The 18,851-nt window shown below is 38.4% G+C and overlaps 2 protein-coding genes across 3 annotated transcripts; both read left to right on the forward strand.

Moving 5' to 3' along the window:
* Positions 1–472: 472 nt before the first annotated feature.
* On the forward strand, positions 473–7,905 carry LOC146650121 (aldo-keto reductase family 1 member D1-like). Of its 2 annotated transcripts, XM_085387029.1 has the most exons (9): positions 473–1,330; positions 1,554–1,721; positions 4,623–4,739; positions 4,858–4,935; positions 5,201–5,323; positions 6,919–7,028; positions 7,112–7,277; positions 7,372–7,454; positions 7,536–7,905. In XM_085387029.1, exons 1-9 carry the CDS (start codon positions 1,238–1,240, stop codon positions 7,576–7,578), a joined length of 981 nt encoding a protein of 326 aa, XP_085243155.1. In that variant the 5' UTR covers positions 473–1,237; the 3' UTR covers positions 7,579–7,905. The 2 variants fall into 2 exon arrangements, with proteins under 2 accessions (XP_085243155.1, XP_085243156.1); XM_085387030.1 differs by lacking the exon at positions 5,201–5,323.
* Positions 7,906–14,049: 6,144 nt separating this feature from the next.
* On the forward strand, positions 14,050–18,072 carry LOC146650122 (uncharacterized). Its single transcript, XM_085387362.1, has 5 exons — positions 14,050–14,957; positions 15,226–15,322; positions 15,696–15,806; positions 16,256–16,422; positions 16,755–18,072. The coding sequence occupies exons 1-5, from the start codon at positions 14,050–14,052 to the stop codon at positions 17,800–17,802; spliced, it is 2,331 nt and encodes a 776-aa protein (XP_085243488.1). The 3' UTR covers positions 17,803–18,072.
* Positions 18,073–18,851: the final 779 nt, after the last annotated feature.

Here is an 18,851-nt window from a genome sequence, read left to right on the forward strand (position 1 = left end):
CTTGAGTATGAACTTATACAAAATGCAGCAAGATATTTAAAAAACAGTTTTGTTGATTAAAAAACACTATATTGGATTCATATCGGTATCGGCAGATATCCAAATTTATGATATCGGTATCGGTATCGGACATAAAAAAGTGGTATCGTGCCATCTCTAATAACGGGTCACATTTGAGCACACAGAGTAAGCAAATATGTACTTGTAATGTGTTCAGATAATTTCAATAAGTGCTTACAGAGGGGAAATTAATGTAGCCTCTAACTGCAATTGATTTACATCGGACAAACAGACCAAGCACTATGGCTCATAATACAATTACACCTTACCTGTTTGGACTATATTTTTATATTTCATTTTTACTTGCTGCCAGGAACGTTTGGGGCCTGTTGGGTTGCACCTGCGCTCACATCACATCACAAAATAAAATGTGTAAAATAAAAAATAAAATATAATAAAATAACGTGTTAAATGGGTGGAAATGGGTGGAAATCCCTAGATCAATGTTTAAATTAACACTCATTGACTCTGTTGGCTATGTTTTGCCATGCATGCTCCCTTTCTTTGGCAGCTGAGGCTGTGTTACTTTTTTTCTGCAAAATTTGCATGTTATCGGCATATGCTGCCATCAGAATTTCGGCCTCAAGCGCTGTAAAATACATTGACCGCGCCTTCTTTCCCTCCGTCTCCATGGTGACTCGCTTAATCTGTGCTCCACTAATCAGGGCTTTATGTATCCTCGTGCGCGCGCTTAACTTGGGGTTAAAGCAACTCCGCGTTGATTGAACTAATTGTTATCAGCCTTTCTGAAACCGAATATTCCGAGTTGGACAGTTCGGGGTTACTCAACCCTGAGTATCGTTTTTCACTCTGAGTTTTCTAAACCGGCTTCCTGAAATAGGGCCCTGGGGGTAGATAAATTCAGCGTAATCCCATTGTCACTGCCAGCTTTTACCAGTATCTGAAAGCTTAATCCAACATATAATATAGCATATAGTATAGCATTTTAGTCTCATTCATGATGATCAGATAGCGTGTTCACTTCCATTTGTAAATGTTTGTCTTGGTGTCCGGTTGTTCATGTTTTCATGAGCAACAGTTGAGGCACTTTGCATTTGGGAGGAGTTTCTGGCCGAGTAGAGAGCAGAGGAGCCAGCCTCCTAGACAGTATTCAAAAGTTCGAGTGAGTGCACAGTGTCAGACATCAAGATCTTTGTAACAAACATTTTTGTTAAACATGGAATTGACAGCAGAAAGTCACTCCATTCCCCTATCTGATGGAAACAGCATACCCTTGATAGGACTGGGAACTTATGCAGATCCCCACGAGGTAAGATTCATGATTTAATTGTATATTGTATATCGTTGTGCATGTGTCACGAAGCAAAAACTAAATGAATAAATAAAAAATAGTGGTAGGATTTTTTGTTTGTTTGTTTTTCGCTGTGACTTTTGAGTGCTTATTATATTATTATTATGGTTGTTGTTATTTTATTTTATACTATATATTCCTTCCAGTACTACTACTTCTTCTTCTTTTTTTTTTTTGACAGACTCCTAAAGGAACTGCATATGAATCTGTCAAAATTGCGATCGAGACGGGCTACAGACATATTGATGGAGCATTGATCTATTACAATGAACATGAAGTGGGGCAAGCAATAAGGGACAAAATAGCAGATGGAACTGTGAAAAGAGAGGACATCTTCTATTGTGGAAAGGTTTGCAAAGCATACTTGTTCGTGTGAGCCTCTCCTGTGCACCTTGACTGTTGAACTTTTTTTTTCTTTCTGTTTTTCTGTACACACATTCTGTACTTAAGTAGAAGTACATCTATTACTGTTCAAAACTACTCCAGTAAAAGATGAAGTACTGATTCAACTTCTTTACTCAAGTAAAAGTAAAAAAGTACAGGCTGTTTAGTAGCTGTTTGGAGGACATTTCTATTTCTGTGCAAAGCTAACTTAACCTTCGGCTATGTTAACACAATGATAAAATAATATTAGCAGATGGGAATACAAACTTCAGCCTAAGTTTTTTCCAATCTAAGTATACTCAGCTTGAATCTGAAGAAAAAGAAGTAAAATAAAAAATATATATATCAGTCAATAGATCTAAGAATCATCAGCTAAAATTCATATGAATCTCTGCTACACTTGATGTAGAACTCATGCAAACTCATGAAACCACAGTCACTGTGCACCGGTCACACACTCTTCTTTACTTTAAACCCATCACAGTACACCAAACTAATCTCCAGAGTATTTTCATGTAGTCTTTAAATAGCCTCAGTTTGATTTGCATGTATCATAATATGCAAAAACACAATGTTGGCTCATAGTGACAAAAATCCGTTAAAGCAAATCCGTTAAGGCAAAAGTAACGAGCCTGTTTTACTACTGAAGTGCAGTATAGAAAATTTTATAAAATTTTAACAAATATTTGTGCTTTGTTACTTCCCACCTCAAGAGTTCAGTGATGCATGAAGATCATCAAGACTTTTAGAAATCGAACAACAAGTTCCATTAATAACAAATCCACAAAATCCTCATGTAGGTTATTCAGGGTGAAGCAGGTTGTTTTTCATCTAATTCATTGAAACAAATCCAGCACTATGACGGCATGCACAGGTTTTGGTTGCACCATTCCTAGCATGCATGTTTCTAGATGAGCTTTAACATCTATATCGAGAATGCATGAAAAATGCGTTTAGCAGGATTTCTCTGGGTGTAATTGTTGATGCCAACAAAAAATTTAAAGTTTAAAAATGTGTTTTTTCCTGTCAAAAATGGTGGCCAAAGTGACAAAAAAGTACAACTCCTTTAGTTATTTCAAATCAAATCAAATCAAATCACTTTTATTGTCACATCATATGTGCAGATACATTGGTACAGCACATGTGAGTGAAATTCTTGTGTGCGAGCTTCACAAGCAACAGAGTTGTGCAAAATACAATAATGTAAACAAGCAAAATACAAGAATGGCTACATCTGAAACTAATAAATATATGTACAATATATAATAGTATATGCATTTCTGGATGTGTATACTAAATATTTTTCTACGTGTGTGTGTGTGTGTGTGTGTGTGTGTACACATATTTTACAAATTAAATAGAGTAAACAATAAATAAAATATATAAAAATATACAGAGTTGAGACATGTGCAAAACAGTGGCGTTACTGTACAGTATGGAGTGCATAATGTTAAAGTTCCAGTAGTGAAGCTGAGGTGTCTATGAAGTGTTCAGCAGTCTGATGGCCTGATGGAAAAAGCTGTCTCTCAGTCTGCTGGTACGGGACCGGATGCTGCAGAACCTCCTTCCTGATGGAAGCAGTCTGAACAGTTTATGGCTGGGGTGACTGGAGTCCTTGATGATCCTCCCCGCTTTCCTCAGGCACCGCTTCCTGTAGATGTCTTGGAGGGAGGGAAGCTCACCTCCAATTATCCGTTCAGAGCACCGCACTACTCGCTGGAGAGCTTTGCAGTTGTAGGCGGTGCTGTTGCCATACCAGGTGGTGATGCATCCAGTGAGGATGCTCTCAATGGCACAGTGATAGAAGGTCCTGAGGATGCGGGGGCTCATGCCGAATCTTTTCAGTCTCCTGAGAAAGAAGAGGCGCTGCTGCGCCTTCTTCACTGTTTTGTTTGTGTGTACTGACCACGTAAGATCCTCAGCCAGATGTACACCAAGGAACCGGAAGCTGCTCACTCTCTCCACAGCAGCGCCGTTGATGGTGATATGTACTTCTCTGCACCTCCGGAAGTCCACTATCAACTCCTTTGTCTTTGCGACGTTGAGGGTGAGATGGTTGTCTTGACACCAGTGGGTCAGGGCGCTGACCTCCTCCCTGTAAGCTGTCTCATCACCGTTGGTGATAAGACCCACCACTGTAGTGTTGTCCGCAAACTTCACAATGATGTTGGAGTTGTTAGTGGCCGTGCAGTCGTAGGTGTAGAGTGAGTACAGGAGAGGGCTCAGTACACACCCCTGTGGAGCACCAGTGTTCAGTGTGACGGGGGATGAGGTGATGCTGCCCAGTCTGACCACTTGGCGTCTGTCAGACAGGAAGCTAAGGATCCAGCTGCAGAGGGAGCTGCTCAGTCCTAGATCCTGCAGTTTCCTGTCCAGCTTCGAGGGAACGATGGTATTGAATGCTGAGCTGTAATCTACAAACAGCATTCTCACATACGTGTCTCTCTTCTCCAGGTGTGACAGGGCAGTATGTAGTGTCAGGGCTATGGCATCATCAGTGGACCTGTTGTGGCGGTATGCGAACTGTAAATAACTAATAATGCAAATAAGAAAAAAAGCCAATCTGAATATTATACCAATATTATTTCCCTGAACCACAAAAAAATAAGGAAGATAAAGTAAGTACAGTTTGGTTTGTACAACACCTTTCGAGACAAACATTACAAAGTCCCTCAAGGCAAAAGTTAACCAAAAACTAGTCTAAAATGCTTTTTGCTTGTGAGAAACTTAAAAGGTATGGATAACATACAAATCGATAACATATTCATTTTCATGACTTACCTTTGAATCTTAAAAAAAAAAAACCAAATGCTGAGTTCTGTAGCTTTTTTCTACATTTGTTAACTTTTCTTCTTTTCTTTTGAAGTTGTGGAACACATTTCATCCACCCGAGCTAGTACGACCTACTTTAGAGAAAACCCTGACGACATTACAGCTGGATTATGTTGACCTCTATATTATAGAAATGCCCATGGCTTTCAAGGTATGCACACATGTGAAAACTTAATAACAAGTTTTTAATTTTTACGTTTGAATTTCATGAGGTTTTACTGCACCAAATGAAATACTATACTATACTGAAACACTATAATTTTCTGAAGCCAGGAGATGAATTTTACCCCAAAGATGAGAGTGGGAAGTGGCTTTATCATGAAACGGACCTCTGTGCCACATGGGAGGTGAGACTTGGTGGCCTGCTTATTCAAGAAAATTTAGTTTCAGTGATTTCCTAACATATGTGAAGACAACATAACTGCTACAGAACAACAGTATTGGGTACACGCGTCCTTTAACTTATAGTTAAATACAAAAAGATATGTGGTAAAAATCAATGACAGCTTAAACAGTGTCTCAGTTTTACTGTTTCTGTGAGCTTTTAAATTGTTTCAAAGTTCAACGTTGACTATATTGTTTTATTATTGTGCTTTCCTATGTCTCTCACAGGCTTTAGAAGCTTGTAAAGACGCTGGCCTTGTAAAATCTCTTGGGGTTTCAAACTTCAACAAGCGACAACTAGAGCTAATCCTTAACAAGCCGGGGCTGAAACACAAACCTGTGTCAAACCAGGTTAGTGGTACATTATTGAGCAAGCAGTTGTCTGGAAATAAGTTACTAAGTACTTGTTTTCAGAATACTAAGGTCAAAAAGCTTTGCTCTTTGAACTAACTAACTGAAAACGCTCGGTAAGTTTTTAACTGAGATTTAAATGAATAGATGGAATCAGAGGCGCGAATAGCAGCAGGAAGATTGTTCCAGGGGCTAGGGGCTGCCAGGGCAAAAGCACGGTCACCTCTGGTCTTTAGCCAGGATCTAGGCTGCACTAGGAGTAATTGTCTTGATTATCTTAGGGCTTTCCCAGGGGTATATGAACTAAGGAGTTCAGTGAGGTAGCACGGCGCAGTATTGACACAGTTCTTGTGTAATTTGGCACTATTCAGCCTTTTCTTCTTGCTTCTTTTCCTTAAGAGTGGCTTCTTGACAGCCACCCTTCCACAAAGACCATTTATGGTGAGTCTCAACAAACTGTTGATGGGTTAGTTGAAGGATGAGATACACCACTCAGGTCCCATATCAGATGTTTGATACAGTTTTTCTGTTTTCTTAAGGACATAGCTTTTAGATGCTGTTCATCTGCTCTAATGTTTTTTTTTCTTGTCCAGTTTCCTCACACCATACTGAAATATGCCAAGTTTCCAGCTAAAAGCTCTTTGCTCATCAAATCGTGTTATTCATGGCAGAGATTTAGATAAAAGACATGGGAAGAAATTTTCTTTTACTACAGGATGCTGATAAGTCCCTAAAGAAACTGGTTCTTTCCTAACTTTTCTGTAATGTGTAGACTCAATGAGTCATTCTTTGAATTAGCTGCCTTTTTGTGACACTGATAACACTGATTTCATAGATCAGTGTTAGGTGTTTTAATAATCATGATAAAAGAGTGAAAAAATAGCTAGTGCCCAAAGTAAAACTTTGTCTTCAGAAAGCCTGGAGAACTATTGCTCAGCACCACTTACAAGAAACTGTCCTATTAGAAATATAAATACTCGAGACTTGGGAAATGTACAGTACTATATTTACCGTAAGATCAGCAGATAAATGTGCAAACCATTCTTCATTTTAAAAAGTAGTGTTTCAAGAGTCAATGCTTTTGTTACTTTATTGTGCAGCGGCAATTTATTAAAGTCAGAAGAAAGAATCTGAGGCACAACCAGCTGAAGGCTTTAGTTTCAGTCTTTGAATATTTGCGCATACAGCTAATGAACAATACAACAGAAAGACTCAGATTTTAGACATATGCCCAATATGTTTTAACTAAATCACACACACAGCTGTGTTTTGATAGATATGTGAACATTGTGTGGATAGGACATGGATATGTTGCAGAGGTATAGGAACAAAATGCAGGCAATGTATACCGCCCAGAAATGTGGGGAAAACTTCAAATTTATTTAAAAAGTAAGTTTACTGCCTGAAATATTATCAGTATGAAAGGACTGAACTTTGAATCAATGAAAGCATAACAGAGATAGGAAGTTATTATTTAAGTAACATGAACAATCAAGATGCACTTGGAAGTGTTGGTTCATAACACTCGCAAGGAATAAGCCAAGCTGTCTTCATCAGAAACATGTGTGTATGTATACATATGTGCTCTATTACAGGTTGAATGCCACCCCTATTTCACCCAGCCAAAATTGCTTGAATACTGCCGGCAGAATGGTATCGTCATTGTTGGTTACAGCCCGCTGGGAACATCCAGAGATCCATCTTGGTATGGGTCACACTCATTTTATGAGTAGCTAGTCAAGTTCTCAGCCTCTTGATTGAAATTAAAATATCACTGTTTCAATAAAGGGTAAACCTAAAATGCCCCCCAATGCTGGAAGATGACCTGCTGGTATCGATTGCCAAAAAGTACAACAAGACCACGGCTCAGGTGTGTCTGCGGTTCAATGTACAGAGAGGCGTGGTGGTCATCCCAAAGAGCTTCAGCCCTGCTCGCATAAAGGAAAACTTTGAGGTTTGTTTATAATTTTAGGTATGTAGGTAGCAAAAAGTGCCTTCTGAAAACCAGACGCATGGAATATAATCAGACTTATTTGCCAACTTTCCAGATATTTGATTTCTCTCTCTCTGACGCTGATATGAAGGCAGTTGAAGGGTTGAACAAAAACATCCGCTTTGTGGAGCTTCTCAGGTGAGTATAGTGCAGCTTGTGTGAAGTTTTGCTCCTTGAACAAACGGCTCCAATTAATATTTCTCTTTTCTGGCTCAACAGGTGGTCTGACCATCCAGAGTATCCATTTCATGATGACTTCTAAACACCACAAACAGCAACACATTGTTCGAGAGTGATTAAATTTGGCATCTTCACTTTGCTAAAATAATATTTAATTGCTATTAGCTAATTAAAAAAAAAAAAAAAAAACAACTTAATTTTACAGCACACAATATAATACACTTCCTCGGGTAAAGGGTTTCACTGCTGAGCCGTGCTGTGGGAAGAATAATGAAGGTCTGCTCTCACAGATGTCTTTAGTTTTGTAAAAGTCTTACAGATAAGTTTTGAGTGACAAAACAAACAAACTTGGGATAGTAAATGTTTGCAAACTACAAAATAAAGATAAGGTGTGGCTAAATCAAAACAAGACTGTTAAGTATAGAAAGCTTAAACTCTGGACAGATGGTGTTCTCATCCTGCCAACACTTTCATTGCTCAGACCAAATCTGAATTGCTCAACCTGAATAACAGCTTTTAAAACTGAATTTGAATTAAATTTAGCTCTTGAATGCTTTCAGTTTCACTTCTCACCATTCAGTTTTAGTTCTTAAATTCAGTTTTTGGGGTCATACATCCGGGTCCTTCGAGAAAACTGCACAATAATCCAGCACAAAGTTTGCCGTTTCAGTGATAGTCATATCATACCACTTCAGAGGTGATCCAGTAATACTGCACTAATGAATTACACCAGGGGTGTTGAACTCCAGGCCTCAAGGGCCGGTGTCCTGCAGGTTTCATATATCACCCTGGGTCAACACACCTGAATCAAATGATTAGTTTCTTTACCAGGCTTATGGAGAACTTCAAGATATGTTGAGGGGGTAATTTAACCATTTAAATCAGCTGTGTTGGATCAAGGGCACATCTAAAACCTGCAGGACACCAGCTCTCAAGGTCTGGAGTTCAACACCTGTGAATTAGACTGTTCGCTTTAGCTAAAGTTATTAAGTTAGCTAAGGAGTCAGGATACTATATAAGACAGAAATAAGCCAAAATTACAATGGTTTGGACACTCTTTTGTATGTTTCCCTACTGTAGCGGTCTCTCAAAGCATACAGGACTTTCAGGGGGTACAAGATGATAACTGGAATTCTAATGGGAACAGTCGATCATGTTTGTCAAAGCTGAAACAAAGGCAAACCAAGCTAAATTAGCGTTTTTAGCTAACAGCTATAATAGGCATAACAGGTACTGTTAAGCTCTCATTTGTTTACATGCTTTTTCTTATACAGGTAATACATTTATTACCAACCTGAGAGTTTAGCCACCATGACTGATATGAATGAATGACTGCTGAACACTTAATCTGTGCCCCACTCCAGCTCAAGATTCTGTAGGTTTGCTCAGTAACACTCTGGGTCTGCAGGTAGTTTATGATACATCGTCTGGTACCCCTGGACATATCATCAGTGACGTAACCTGGGTCATAGGAGGTTGTAACTCACTCCAAGTTGAAAAACAGACACAAGGCATTCTTGATTTTTACTGGCATTTATTACACACAGGTGCCACCAACGATGCTGTGAGAACTGTACAAACAACATAAAATAATCAATTTCCACAATAAATTGTTTTCATAGAGAATAAACAATAAAGCACATTATTAAAAAAACAAAAACACTCACAATTTGACCTTTACAAAATGTTAACATATTACACGTGACTACCATAAACTCGACAGTTCTGTCACAAACAAACATTTTTCTACTACGACATATAAAATACAAATTGCATACCTCATTGGCCGCATTAACTTCAGGGGTTAATGAAAACGCATCTTGCAGTGTGCACTCCTTCCCACAGGTGGAAAACAGACTGAACATTGGTTCCATCCTGGAAGCATTTTGTAAAACCGTTAAGTATATTTTTAAACCAACAATGTATACATTAAATCTGATATATTAAAATAAAGTATGTTATGTTCCCCTGAGGGGTCTAGGCTGTGAGGGGGAAGTAACAAAAAGTGTCCGGGTCAGAAAAAGGAGACAAGAAGGCATGAGGGTTAAATTAAAGAGTTTTATTAAAGTAGCTCAACTAAAAGAGACGGACAAGCCACTATCACCATTTAAGAAAAACAAAACTCAGGCGTTGGTCAATAAAGTAAAACGTAAGCCAAAAAGAGCAGCTCACTAACTGTAACCACTCACATGGCACTCTGGCCCAGAACTCACCTTTCCCTGGGCTTAAATCTCTTTAATTACTGACGAGAGTCAGCTGCACAAAAGGGAAAGGTGGCACCTCAGGCAGAAGAGGTAGTGGGACACGCCCACACAGGCACCTTCATTTATTATAACTTAAACAATAAAATTATTTTAATCTGCATAACTGCTGCTGACGGCAGTCACAGAGGTTTTCGGGCCTTTCAACAATCAGACCCCCTTTCCCAGGTGACCCAGGTAGGGTTGATCAAGCCCCAGCTATTTGAATTGTTACTATTATTATTATTACTGGGGGCTCTGAAATTTAGGGGGGTGGGGAACAACGCATAGGTCAAAAGAGAATGGACTGTATAGAGACCGATTGCGTCCAGAGGCGAAGCGGCGGTACTTGCAGAAAATAGCATGCATTGGAAATGTGGACCCGTATGAAATGCGGCCGCGGAGTAGAAACCCTGAAGACCAACCGCTATTGACGTAGCCTGATATATTTTCGTACCTTGTCTGTGGAGTCAGCACGTACAAGTCGTCATTCAAACAAAGGTAAGTCAGCTTGAGTACTGCGAGTGAAATGCGTTTGATTTCCCTCTGAACATTCAGATTAGTGTAGCATAACTTCATTCATCAGGGGGAAATTAGAGTGAGAACATGTGGAGGCTCTGTTAGAGGGATAACTTAGTGAGTTCATTGTGCTGAAGAATTTAGTTATTCTTTATGGTTAAATAAATTGCAATGATTTATTCATATTGTTCATAAATAATTCTAATTATACATCTTGCTTCCATGTTTGTATCCTGTGTCACTAAAAATACATTTTATTTTAGTTTTATACATTGATTAATGACCTGCAGAATCTCCTTATCATATTAAGTGATTCATAATTGTCACTTTATGCTTTCTCCATCTCAAAAGTGATGACATCCTTGCATTACATACTGTAGGTTCATTTTCTGCAGGCAGATTTAGAATATAACATGCAGCGTTCTATAAATGGATACATAAAAAAAACGAAGAATTACATGTATGTGCTAACTTTCTAAACACTTTGTTACATTTATGATAAAGTAGATAATACACATTTATGTCGGCCTTGGCTCATTAGTTCTTGTCTTTAAATTAACTTTGTCCGTGTGTGTTTCAAGTACTGCACTCTCAAAGACTGAATGAACCAGCATTGCAGCCATGGGCCATGATGAGCATCACAGGGAAGGCTGAAGCCGCACACTGCATCTGTATGGCCGGAGTTGCGGAGACCTGCACCCATGTCGCTGCTCTTCTGTTTAATGTAGAAGCAACAGTGCAGATCCGTGGCACAAGGACTGTTACAGATGAACCTGCATACTGGGTTTTGCTGGGTAATATGACCAAGATACAGCCAGAGGTTGGCCATAAGATAGACCTCTCCTATTCAGCTGCCCAAAAAAAGGCTCTTGATCAAAACATAAACAGACCATCCATATTGAAAGGTAAAAGGAGCCGTCCTCAAAAAAGAAAAATCCCACCTGCTACTGTGGAGGAGTTGTCACTGCTATTGGATACTTTGCTGTAACACAGTAAAGCTGTGGGTTTTGGGAATGACCCAAAATGTTTTATCTAGGGGTCTACATTCATTCCTGTAGTGCACTGCCATGTAAATAATTTGCATTTACTGAATATGTACTGACTGAGTACCACTGTTCAAAAGTTGAATAAAGAAACAAACAAATTTTTGCCTCTTTTTTTTTTTTTAAATTAAAACCACTTTGTAGAACATCACATCAGTTACAATGTAGAATCCATGTCATTTATAGTTTACAAATGACAAAATGTTTACACAGAATCATGACAGTGTTTACATGATATCACCCACTACTAACATTACTTTAATTACTGTATCTTTTGAAAAAATACCACTATTTATACAGCACAAGACTTAAGAATATTTAACAGGAGCCAGTTTTATTTTTCCCTGGTTTTACTACCACACTGTTCACCAAACGCAGCAAACCTTCATCATCCAGAAGGGTCACCTCTTCACCCTCACATGGAAGATGTAATCTGATTGGCATGGTGGTATGTTTGAAGCAGGTCCCTTGTGTAGCGCTGGAACCCGGTCACGATGTGTTTCATCCATTTCATAGGCTGGTTTGCTGCAATAATACCAAATAATTAGCAACTCTATAAATAGAAGGTAGTTCTATTATTATTATTAAACACAATGTCCCGCAGAAGAGCTCGGATTAACTCAGACAGTGTCAGGAGACATGCCGTAGCAAATTATGTGAGGCCATTCCAGGACGAAATGCAAAACAGTTTTACACAGCTGCAGCAGGAGTTGAGTAATCTAGAATATGTCATTTATCATGTTGCAGATATCAACATTGATCACACAGGTGTAACAGTACATAATTATGGAAGTGATCACATCCATGAGCTAATGGACCTCACAATACATAATTATGGAAGTGGTAACGTTAATGTCATTAACGATTATAGGAATATTTCACACTTCAACAACCTTCGTTTCAATTTAGGTTTCGATTACAAACGAAAACGCAAAAAAACCCCAAAACTGCCAAGCGCAGAATTCCAATCGACAAAGGCCGCCGTGCCACCATGCAGGCTGTAGATAACAAAGAAAAATACAGATCTTTGGTGGAAAACTGTATGGCAGAACTCGTTAAGCAAGCTGTAAAAAAATCAGGCAAAGTCATCAGTCTGGAAAGAGTTTCAGACATCTACAACCAGCATACCAACAACATCTGGGCTAAAATCAAGGATGATATTGATAAAATCCCCTTAGAGAAGTTCAAAAACTTCCATGAGGTGATTTTCAAAGCCATGTGTAAAGAGTTTAAAAATGCAGGATTAGCTTTGCTAGCCTTGGAATTAAATCAGCCAGCAATTGAAAATATGATTGCTGAAATTTTCATAAAGGAGGCAGCCAAACTATCGAAGAAACCAAGTTGCATACATCAGTTTTTCTCATCTATAGGCCGACTGTTTTGTTTCACCAGGAAACAAAACAAAGCTGATGTAATGTAAAAGAAATCGTGATATGAAACATTTCTGGAAAACGAATTGGAAACTTCAAATTGGTTAGTTTTAAATGATATACTTAAGAAAACCCTTAGAACGGCCGCGGCCCCTCACTGAGCTTGGTTCTGCCGGAGGTTTCTCCCTCTTAAAAGGGAGTTTTTCCTCCCCACTGTCACCTATGCTTGCTCACAGGGTCTAAGTGTCACAGAAATGGCTTATGTATAAAGAAGTTTAATAGATGGTTCCAGCAGTTAAAATGTTCTTGCTTGTACGTTTCTGTGGTCAATATTGTAAGGGTGTGTTTATCTGGACGATCTGATTTCCTCGTGTCAGCATTGTTCCCACATCATCATAATTAATGTTGTTCCAGGTTCAACATTGCAAGTGACCAATCACCTTCTTGTGACGTCATTCCTTTGCGACTTCGAAATACCCGCCTTCGAGTATTTCGAAATACAAGTGAAGAAGCGAAAAACCGCTGCCTGTCCGCCGAATTTGAAGTCAATTTAGGATACTTTCCTTTAATAAATGGTAAGCATTATACATATGTTCCTCACTTGGCTTGCTGTTTGTTTGCTAGCGATAGGCTACTTGACGACAGCATTAGCTAACCAGTGTTCTCTAGACCAGCGTTCCCCAACTTTTTGGGTGTTTCGTGGCCCGGGGGTTGGGTCAGGCAAAATTGCAGTAGCTTCCCTGATCATTTTACAAACATAAGTGAAGAGAATCTGGACTAAAAGGCCTAGACTTATGGTTGTGTGCTGAATCTATGAATCAAACTATCACCTGGAAACATAATTAACTGGTCCATAGCTGTGAAACTGGACATGAGTTCTTGATTCTATGGAGATTAACAGTAATCCAGAAATTTACAAATTTGTCCCAGGGACATCGCGTAGATGTTGTCCCTGGGACATCGCGTAAATGTTGTCCCTGAGACATCGCGTAAATGTTGTCCCTGGGACATCGCGTAGATGTTGTCCCTGGGACATCGCGTAAATGTTGTCCCTGAGACATCGCGTAAATGTTGTCCCTGGGACATCGCGTAAATGTTGTCCCTGGGACATCGCGTAAATGTTGTCCCTGGAACATCATGTAGAAGTTGCCCTGGGACATCGTGTAGATGTTGTCCCTGGGACATCATGTTAAAGTTGCCAGAGACATACCATATGAAAGTTTAGCTTCTTTTAGCCCCTGTTTGTTTTATATTATTTTATATATATATTTTTTTTAATATTATATTTAATATTTACATTGTATTGCAAAAAACCCCACAACAAGTTAAAATGAATTAATGAATATTGACTAATTAAACCTTCATTATTTTTCCACCAGAAATGGACGACATAATTAGAAGAAGTGTTCTGAATGACGAAAAAAAAAGAACTGGAAAAGACACACAACTTTGTGTGCATGTGTCACAATGCCAGGAGGACCCATTCAGTGTTGTGTTAGAAAAATTGAACTCATTAACCCTTCATGGACATTATAAATGTTTAAATGTTGCCTCAGGTAAAGACAGGAAAAGAGACTATTACAAATTCAACTGCATCAGAGCTGGGAAAAAAAGTCGAAACAGCTACAGAGCAGTGGGCTGTAAGGCCTATGTTTCATTTAAAGTACTCAAATGTTGGAAAGACCACACAGTCATCGTGCAGCGTACATATGATAAGCATGATGGGCATGATCCTTCGGACCCAAAAGACGCACATTTCAACAATATTTCCAGTGATTTGAGGAGGAAGATTGAGGAACTGCTTTCCCTTGGAACTAAGCCAGCCATCATACTAACCGAATGTCATAAATGGGCCAAAGAACATGGACACAGAGATCTTCACAACAGAGAGCATTTTGTCACACCACGTGACATTGACAGTGTTAGAACCTGCATGATGAGGAAGAAGCACTTTAACTGTGGAGACAGTCAATGTGTACATACCTTACTTAATGGAAAACATCAAGAACATGTTCTCTTCTATCAACCATACACATCTGACCAAGAACTAATGATTGTTTTGCAGACACCTGTAATGAAATCAAACATGGAGAACTATGCAAAACAGTTAGTATTTGTTGACACCACGCACTGCGTTAACCAGTATTCATTTCCCTTATTCACACTTGTTGTAAGAGATGATCATGGGCATGGAGTCCCTGTGGCCTATGCTATTGTCAGCAACGAAAGTCAGAAAACCCTGGAAACTGTTCTTGGAATAGTTTGTGAGCATTTCCCAACTTCCCCGAGGTAAATAATACATTGACAGCTATTAATTTTGAAATAATTCCTTTTCAAAAAAGTTATAACATGCCAGAATCTAATGCTATAGCTGCAGCATGGGCTGCAAAAAACTTTCCTTTCCAGTTGTTAAAGTTATTCCTATAGGCTGTATGCAGTATTTTATATATCTACTTGTGAGTTGAAATGTTTAATTTGGCATTGAAGTGGTGCTTTGAGATAGCAAAAACATTTTCATACTGTTTAATCTCATTTAGTGTTTTCTTTTTTTCTGTAGAGCATTTATGGTTGACAAAGACTTTGCGGAAATAAATGCTTTGCAGAAGGTTTTTCCAGAGTCAGCTATCCTTCTATGCTGGTACCATGTCTTGCAGGTAAACCACATTGTTTTCTTTTCACGTTGTCTAAGATGCACCTGAAACACATTTTTACAACAGGGTCCTGTTGTTATGAATTGCCTCATTGTGATATTCACCTACTCAGGTTAATGAATATAAAGGGATAAAATGTTGAGTGACTATGTCCATCCATTTAAGACCACAGTGCACTCATCTTCTGGTGGCTGCTTCCCAAAGCTCTTTTTGACATTTAAAAATATGTTTGCCTGGTTGATTTCTGTAATGCACAGGTCCTCTTGTCCAGTGAGTGACAAAGTTATTTTTGGACGTCAGCTTTCTTTTATGCTTTTTGTACAGCTGCTCCTCTGTCTCTCTCTCCAGATTAACTTTTTTTCTCTTACATTCACAGGCTGTTAATCGATGGCTTTCAAAATCAGAGTCCGGGGTCCATGGGCTTTCTAACACCCAAAAGAGAAATGAAATCATTTCTTTCTTTTGTAAGCTGAAAGCTTGCACATCTGTAAGTGTAATTTGTCTATTTCACATTTTGATTTCTTGATTACACTAAGAGCATAATAACTTTCAGTTGCTAAAAAAAAGTTACAGAGAGATACAAAATAGATTTTTGAAACAATTTCTAAAACTGGCTTCTTATCTTGCTTATCAAAACAAGTACTTAAGCTGTGCAGAACATCATTGTGTCACCCACTGTGCAGTAGAACTTGTGAGTGGGATTCTTTCACAGACAGATGCTGAAACCAAATATGCTTATAGGTTTAGTGTTCCTTCTTAGCCATTGTAAGGGAAGAAATAATTGCTTCTTAATACAAAAACACGACATATTATTAATAACTTAAAATTCTTAATGTTATTCAATAAAAGGAAAAGGGCTTCAATACATAATATTAAAGATTTCAATAGGTCTGTTAAATGGATTGAAATATATTCTGTTGCATCCAATTCTCTTAGGAGGACGACTTTAAAGCCACATCAGCAGAGTTCTGCCAGACATTTAAGCAATACCCTTTGGTGTGCCAGTATTTTCAGAAGCACTGGGAAGGCATTGGCCACATGTGGTGTGACTACGGCCGTCGCTTCAGTCACGCTCGTTCTGAAACAAACAATGTGATTGAAAGGTATGATTTATTATTTTGACCTCATTCAATTGTATTGCTGAAAAAAAGATATTATGCTTTAATCCAAGAGGCTAAACTGAGTAGGTTCTTCATGTCATTGCCAGAACAGGTTTTAGGCAAATCCTTTAAATTCTAGCAGCGTTTTTTATGTTATCACAACAAAAAACAGAGTAGGTGGATTTGCCTAAATCAGCTAAACCGGCACAGAGCATTCCTTTATAAAAGACGTGTGCAATAGGTATTCCAATTTTTAAAAAAATAATACAGTCTTGATTAAAACTTTAAATTCCTTCAATTACAGTTACTAATCATTTCAAATAACTGTTTTTCAGATTTTTCCACCGCCTGAAATACCAGTTTTTATCTGGCTACAAGAATAGGCGTCTGGATGATCTGATTGAAGTGCTCCTAGGGAAGGCCAACGACTACTTGTCAGTCATAAAAACCCTGCAAGATGTGGGCCGCATGAAAAACAGGTTTGCTGACACCTTGTCTCAAGTTTCAGACTCTGCTTCAAGACTGATGGAAAGTGGTTGGGCTCTTAAAATTACAGTCAAGAACAGCCATGGAGTTAATGCATATCAAGTCCCATCTGAGTCAAGAGAAGACATGGGATATGATGTCTGCCCTGTTGAGTCCTACTGCAACTGTACATATGGCTTACGAGGACTTCTTTGCAAGCATCTAGTGTTACTTGCAAAATTAGCAGAGGCTGACAATGACATCTATCCAAACATGGAAACAGACATTTCTACCTTGGCAAGAATTGCAGTGAAAGAAAGGCATTACTTTGTACACTGTGAGGACTTGAAAGTGATAAAAATGCCAAGTTTGTTTGGAAATCTGTGTTTTTTTGCATCGGCTGAAACACTTCAGTGCACTTGTTGTACGTTCTCTCACTATAACACATGTGCTTGCCTGAAGGTGGCTTGTAGCCATTTTAAACAAATGAAAAACTCTCTGAAAAGTCCTCTATCAACTTTGAATGACACTCCTGTAGTTGAAAGCAAAGACAAAAAATGCACAGAAGATGCAGTTGGAAAACTAAATGCTGTTTTAGACACAGTTAAACAGTGGGCATTCATTCCAGAGGGTATTACTCCAATGATAGATGAACTGCATACAAATGTCTTAAAAACAAAACAAGTAGGCAAAAGTATATGCCAGTACGAAATAAAGACGACAGATAATGCACGCAAAATTAGGCCATTGTATTCTAGCAAGAAACGTTCGGCCAGCATCGACATTCCAACAGTCTGTGAAAATGAATGTGAACAGTCGATAACCACTGAAAGAGAGACATCCTCTGGAGAAAATGAAAACCTTTTGGAATACAAAACAAAAAAGAGAAGAGTTAAAGCTAAGTATATGCACAAGTAGACTTTTGTGTGACATTTCAAAGGGACTGCATCCATTACTTCTGTTTATTGAAACCTAAAGCTGAATAGCTGTCTTAACTTTCTGCCAAGGAACAGTTGAAAAGAAATTGTTTGGTCTCTCAAGCAGTTGTTATTTATGTGTGTTATTCATTACTTTGGCTTGGTTGCTGTTTTTGATACAAATTCATCTGTGCCCATTGTAATATTTTCATATGTTACTATTTTTATATTGCTATGCATTATAAATAAAGGATTACTTATTACTATTAAAGGTCTGCATTTGTAATTGTTGGTATTATTTATAAAATATGCGCTCTTAAGTTTTTTGCTCCATAAAACGATACCTGTCACTTTTTGGACATAGAGTATCAGCTGTTGAGAATCCTGGCTCATACAAAATAGAAGTAAAAGGTTTCAACATCCAGCCTTTTTATGATTAAATACAAAGTGTAATAACAGAGTTATTGGGGTGTGATTTTGTTAATAGTTAGTCTTAAGTATAAGTTTAATAGTAATGAGTAAGAAAATATAGCCAGAATAATGGAATGAGACTAACACCTGACCTCACACTGAGATTTGGTATGAAGTGGCATGTTTGTGCTAATGCTGACATTGGGGCTCAGAGTTCCTCTGTGTGTATATATTTGTGAACGTTAACTTGGCTAATGTCCAAGGGTTTGACTGCTTTCCTGTTGGATTGTATCACAAAGAACAGGGATAAGAGCACCAGTGGCCGTGCACACCCTCATCTCTCTCCTTCACCCGATCATTAGTGTTGGAAACCGGCATTAGCTCAGAGTAGATTAGACTTCAGTATAGTGCAAGTGATTTGATTATATGATTATTTGATTCAGTTTTTTCTGTGTTCAAGCTCAATTACTTTAATAAAATATGTTGAATTCAAACAAATAAATAAACAAATAAACTGTGGACATTACCCTTTTAAACCTTTCTGAAACAAGACAGGTAAAAACCAGTGTATAAAAGTTTACATAGGTATAAATAGCTCTAACACTTTACTCCAGCCTGGCGTCCACACATGTGGACATC

The sequence above is a fragment of the Rhamphochromis longiceps genome, linkage group LG17 (assembly GCF_057381845.1).
Source record: "Rhamphochromis longiceps isolate RC_006_pf linkage group LG17, R_longiceps_female_GT1.1, whole genome shotgun sequence".
Classification (NCBI taxonomy): domain Eukaryota; kingdom Metazoa; phylum Chordata; class Actinopteri; order Cichliformes; family Cichlidae; genus Rhamphochromis; species Rhamphochromis longiceps.

Bases quoted from the DNA above. Each gene is read 5' to 3' on its own strand.
- LOC146650121 (XM_085387029.1), top strand. From the start codon at position 1,238: ATGGAATTGACAGCAGAAAGTCACTCCATTCCCCTATCTGATGGAAAC. The intron at 1,722-4,622 runs GTTTGCAAAGCA...TTTCTTTTGAAG, and splicing joins ACATCTTCTATTGTGGAAAG to TTGTGGAACACATTTCATCC. The intron at 5,324-6,918 runs GTTAGTGGTACA...GCTCTATTACAG, and splicing joins ACAAACCTGTGTCAAACCAG to GTTGAATGCCACCCCTATTT.
- LOC146650122 (XM_085387362.1), top strand. From the start codon at position 14,050: ATGGACGACATAATTAGAAGAAGTGTTCTGAATGACGAAAAAAAAAGA. The intron at 14,958-15,225 runs GTAAATAATACA...TTTTTTCTGTAG, and splicing joins CATTTCCCAACTTCCCCGAG to AGCATTTATGGTTGACAAAG. The intron at 15,323-15,695 runs GTAAACCACATT...TTACATTCACAG, and splicing joins GCTGGTACCATGTCTTGCAG to GCTGTTAATCGATGGCTTTC.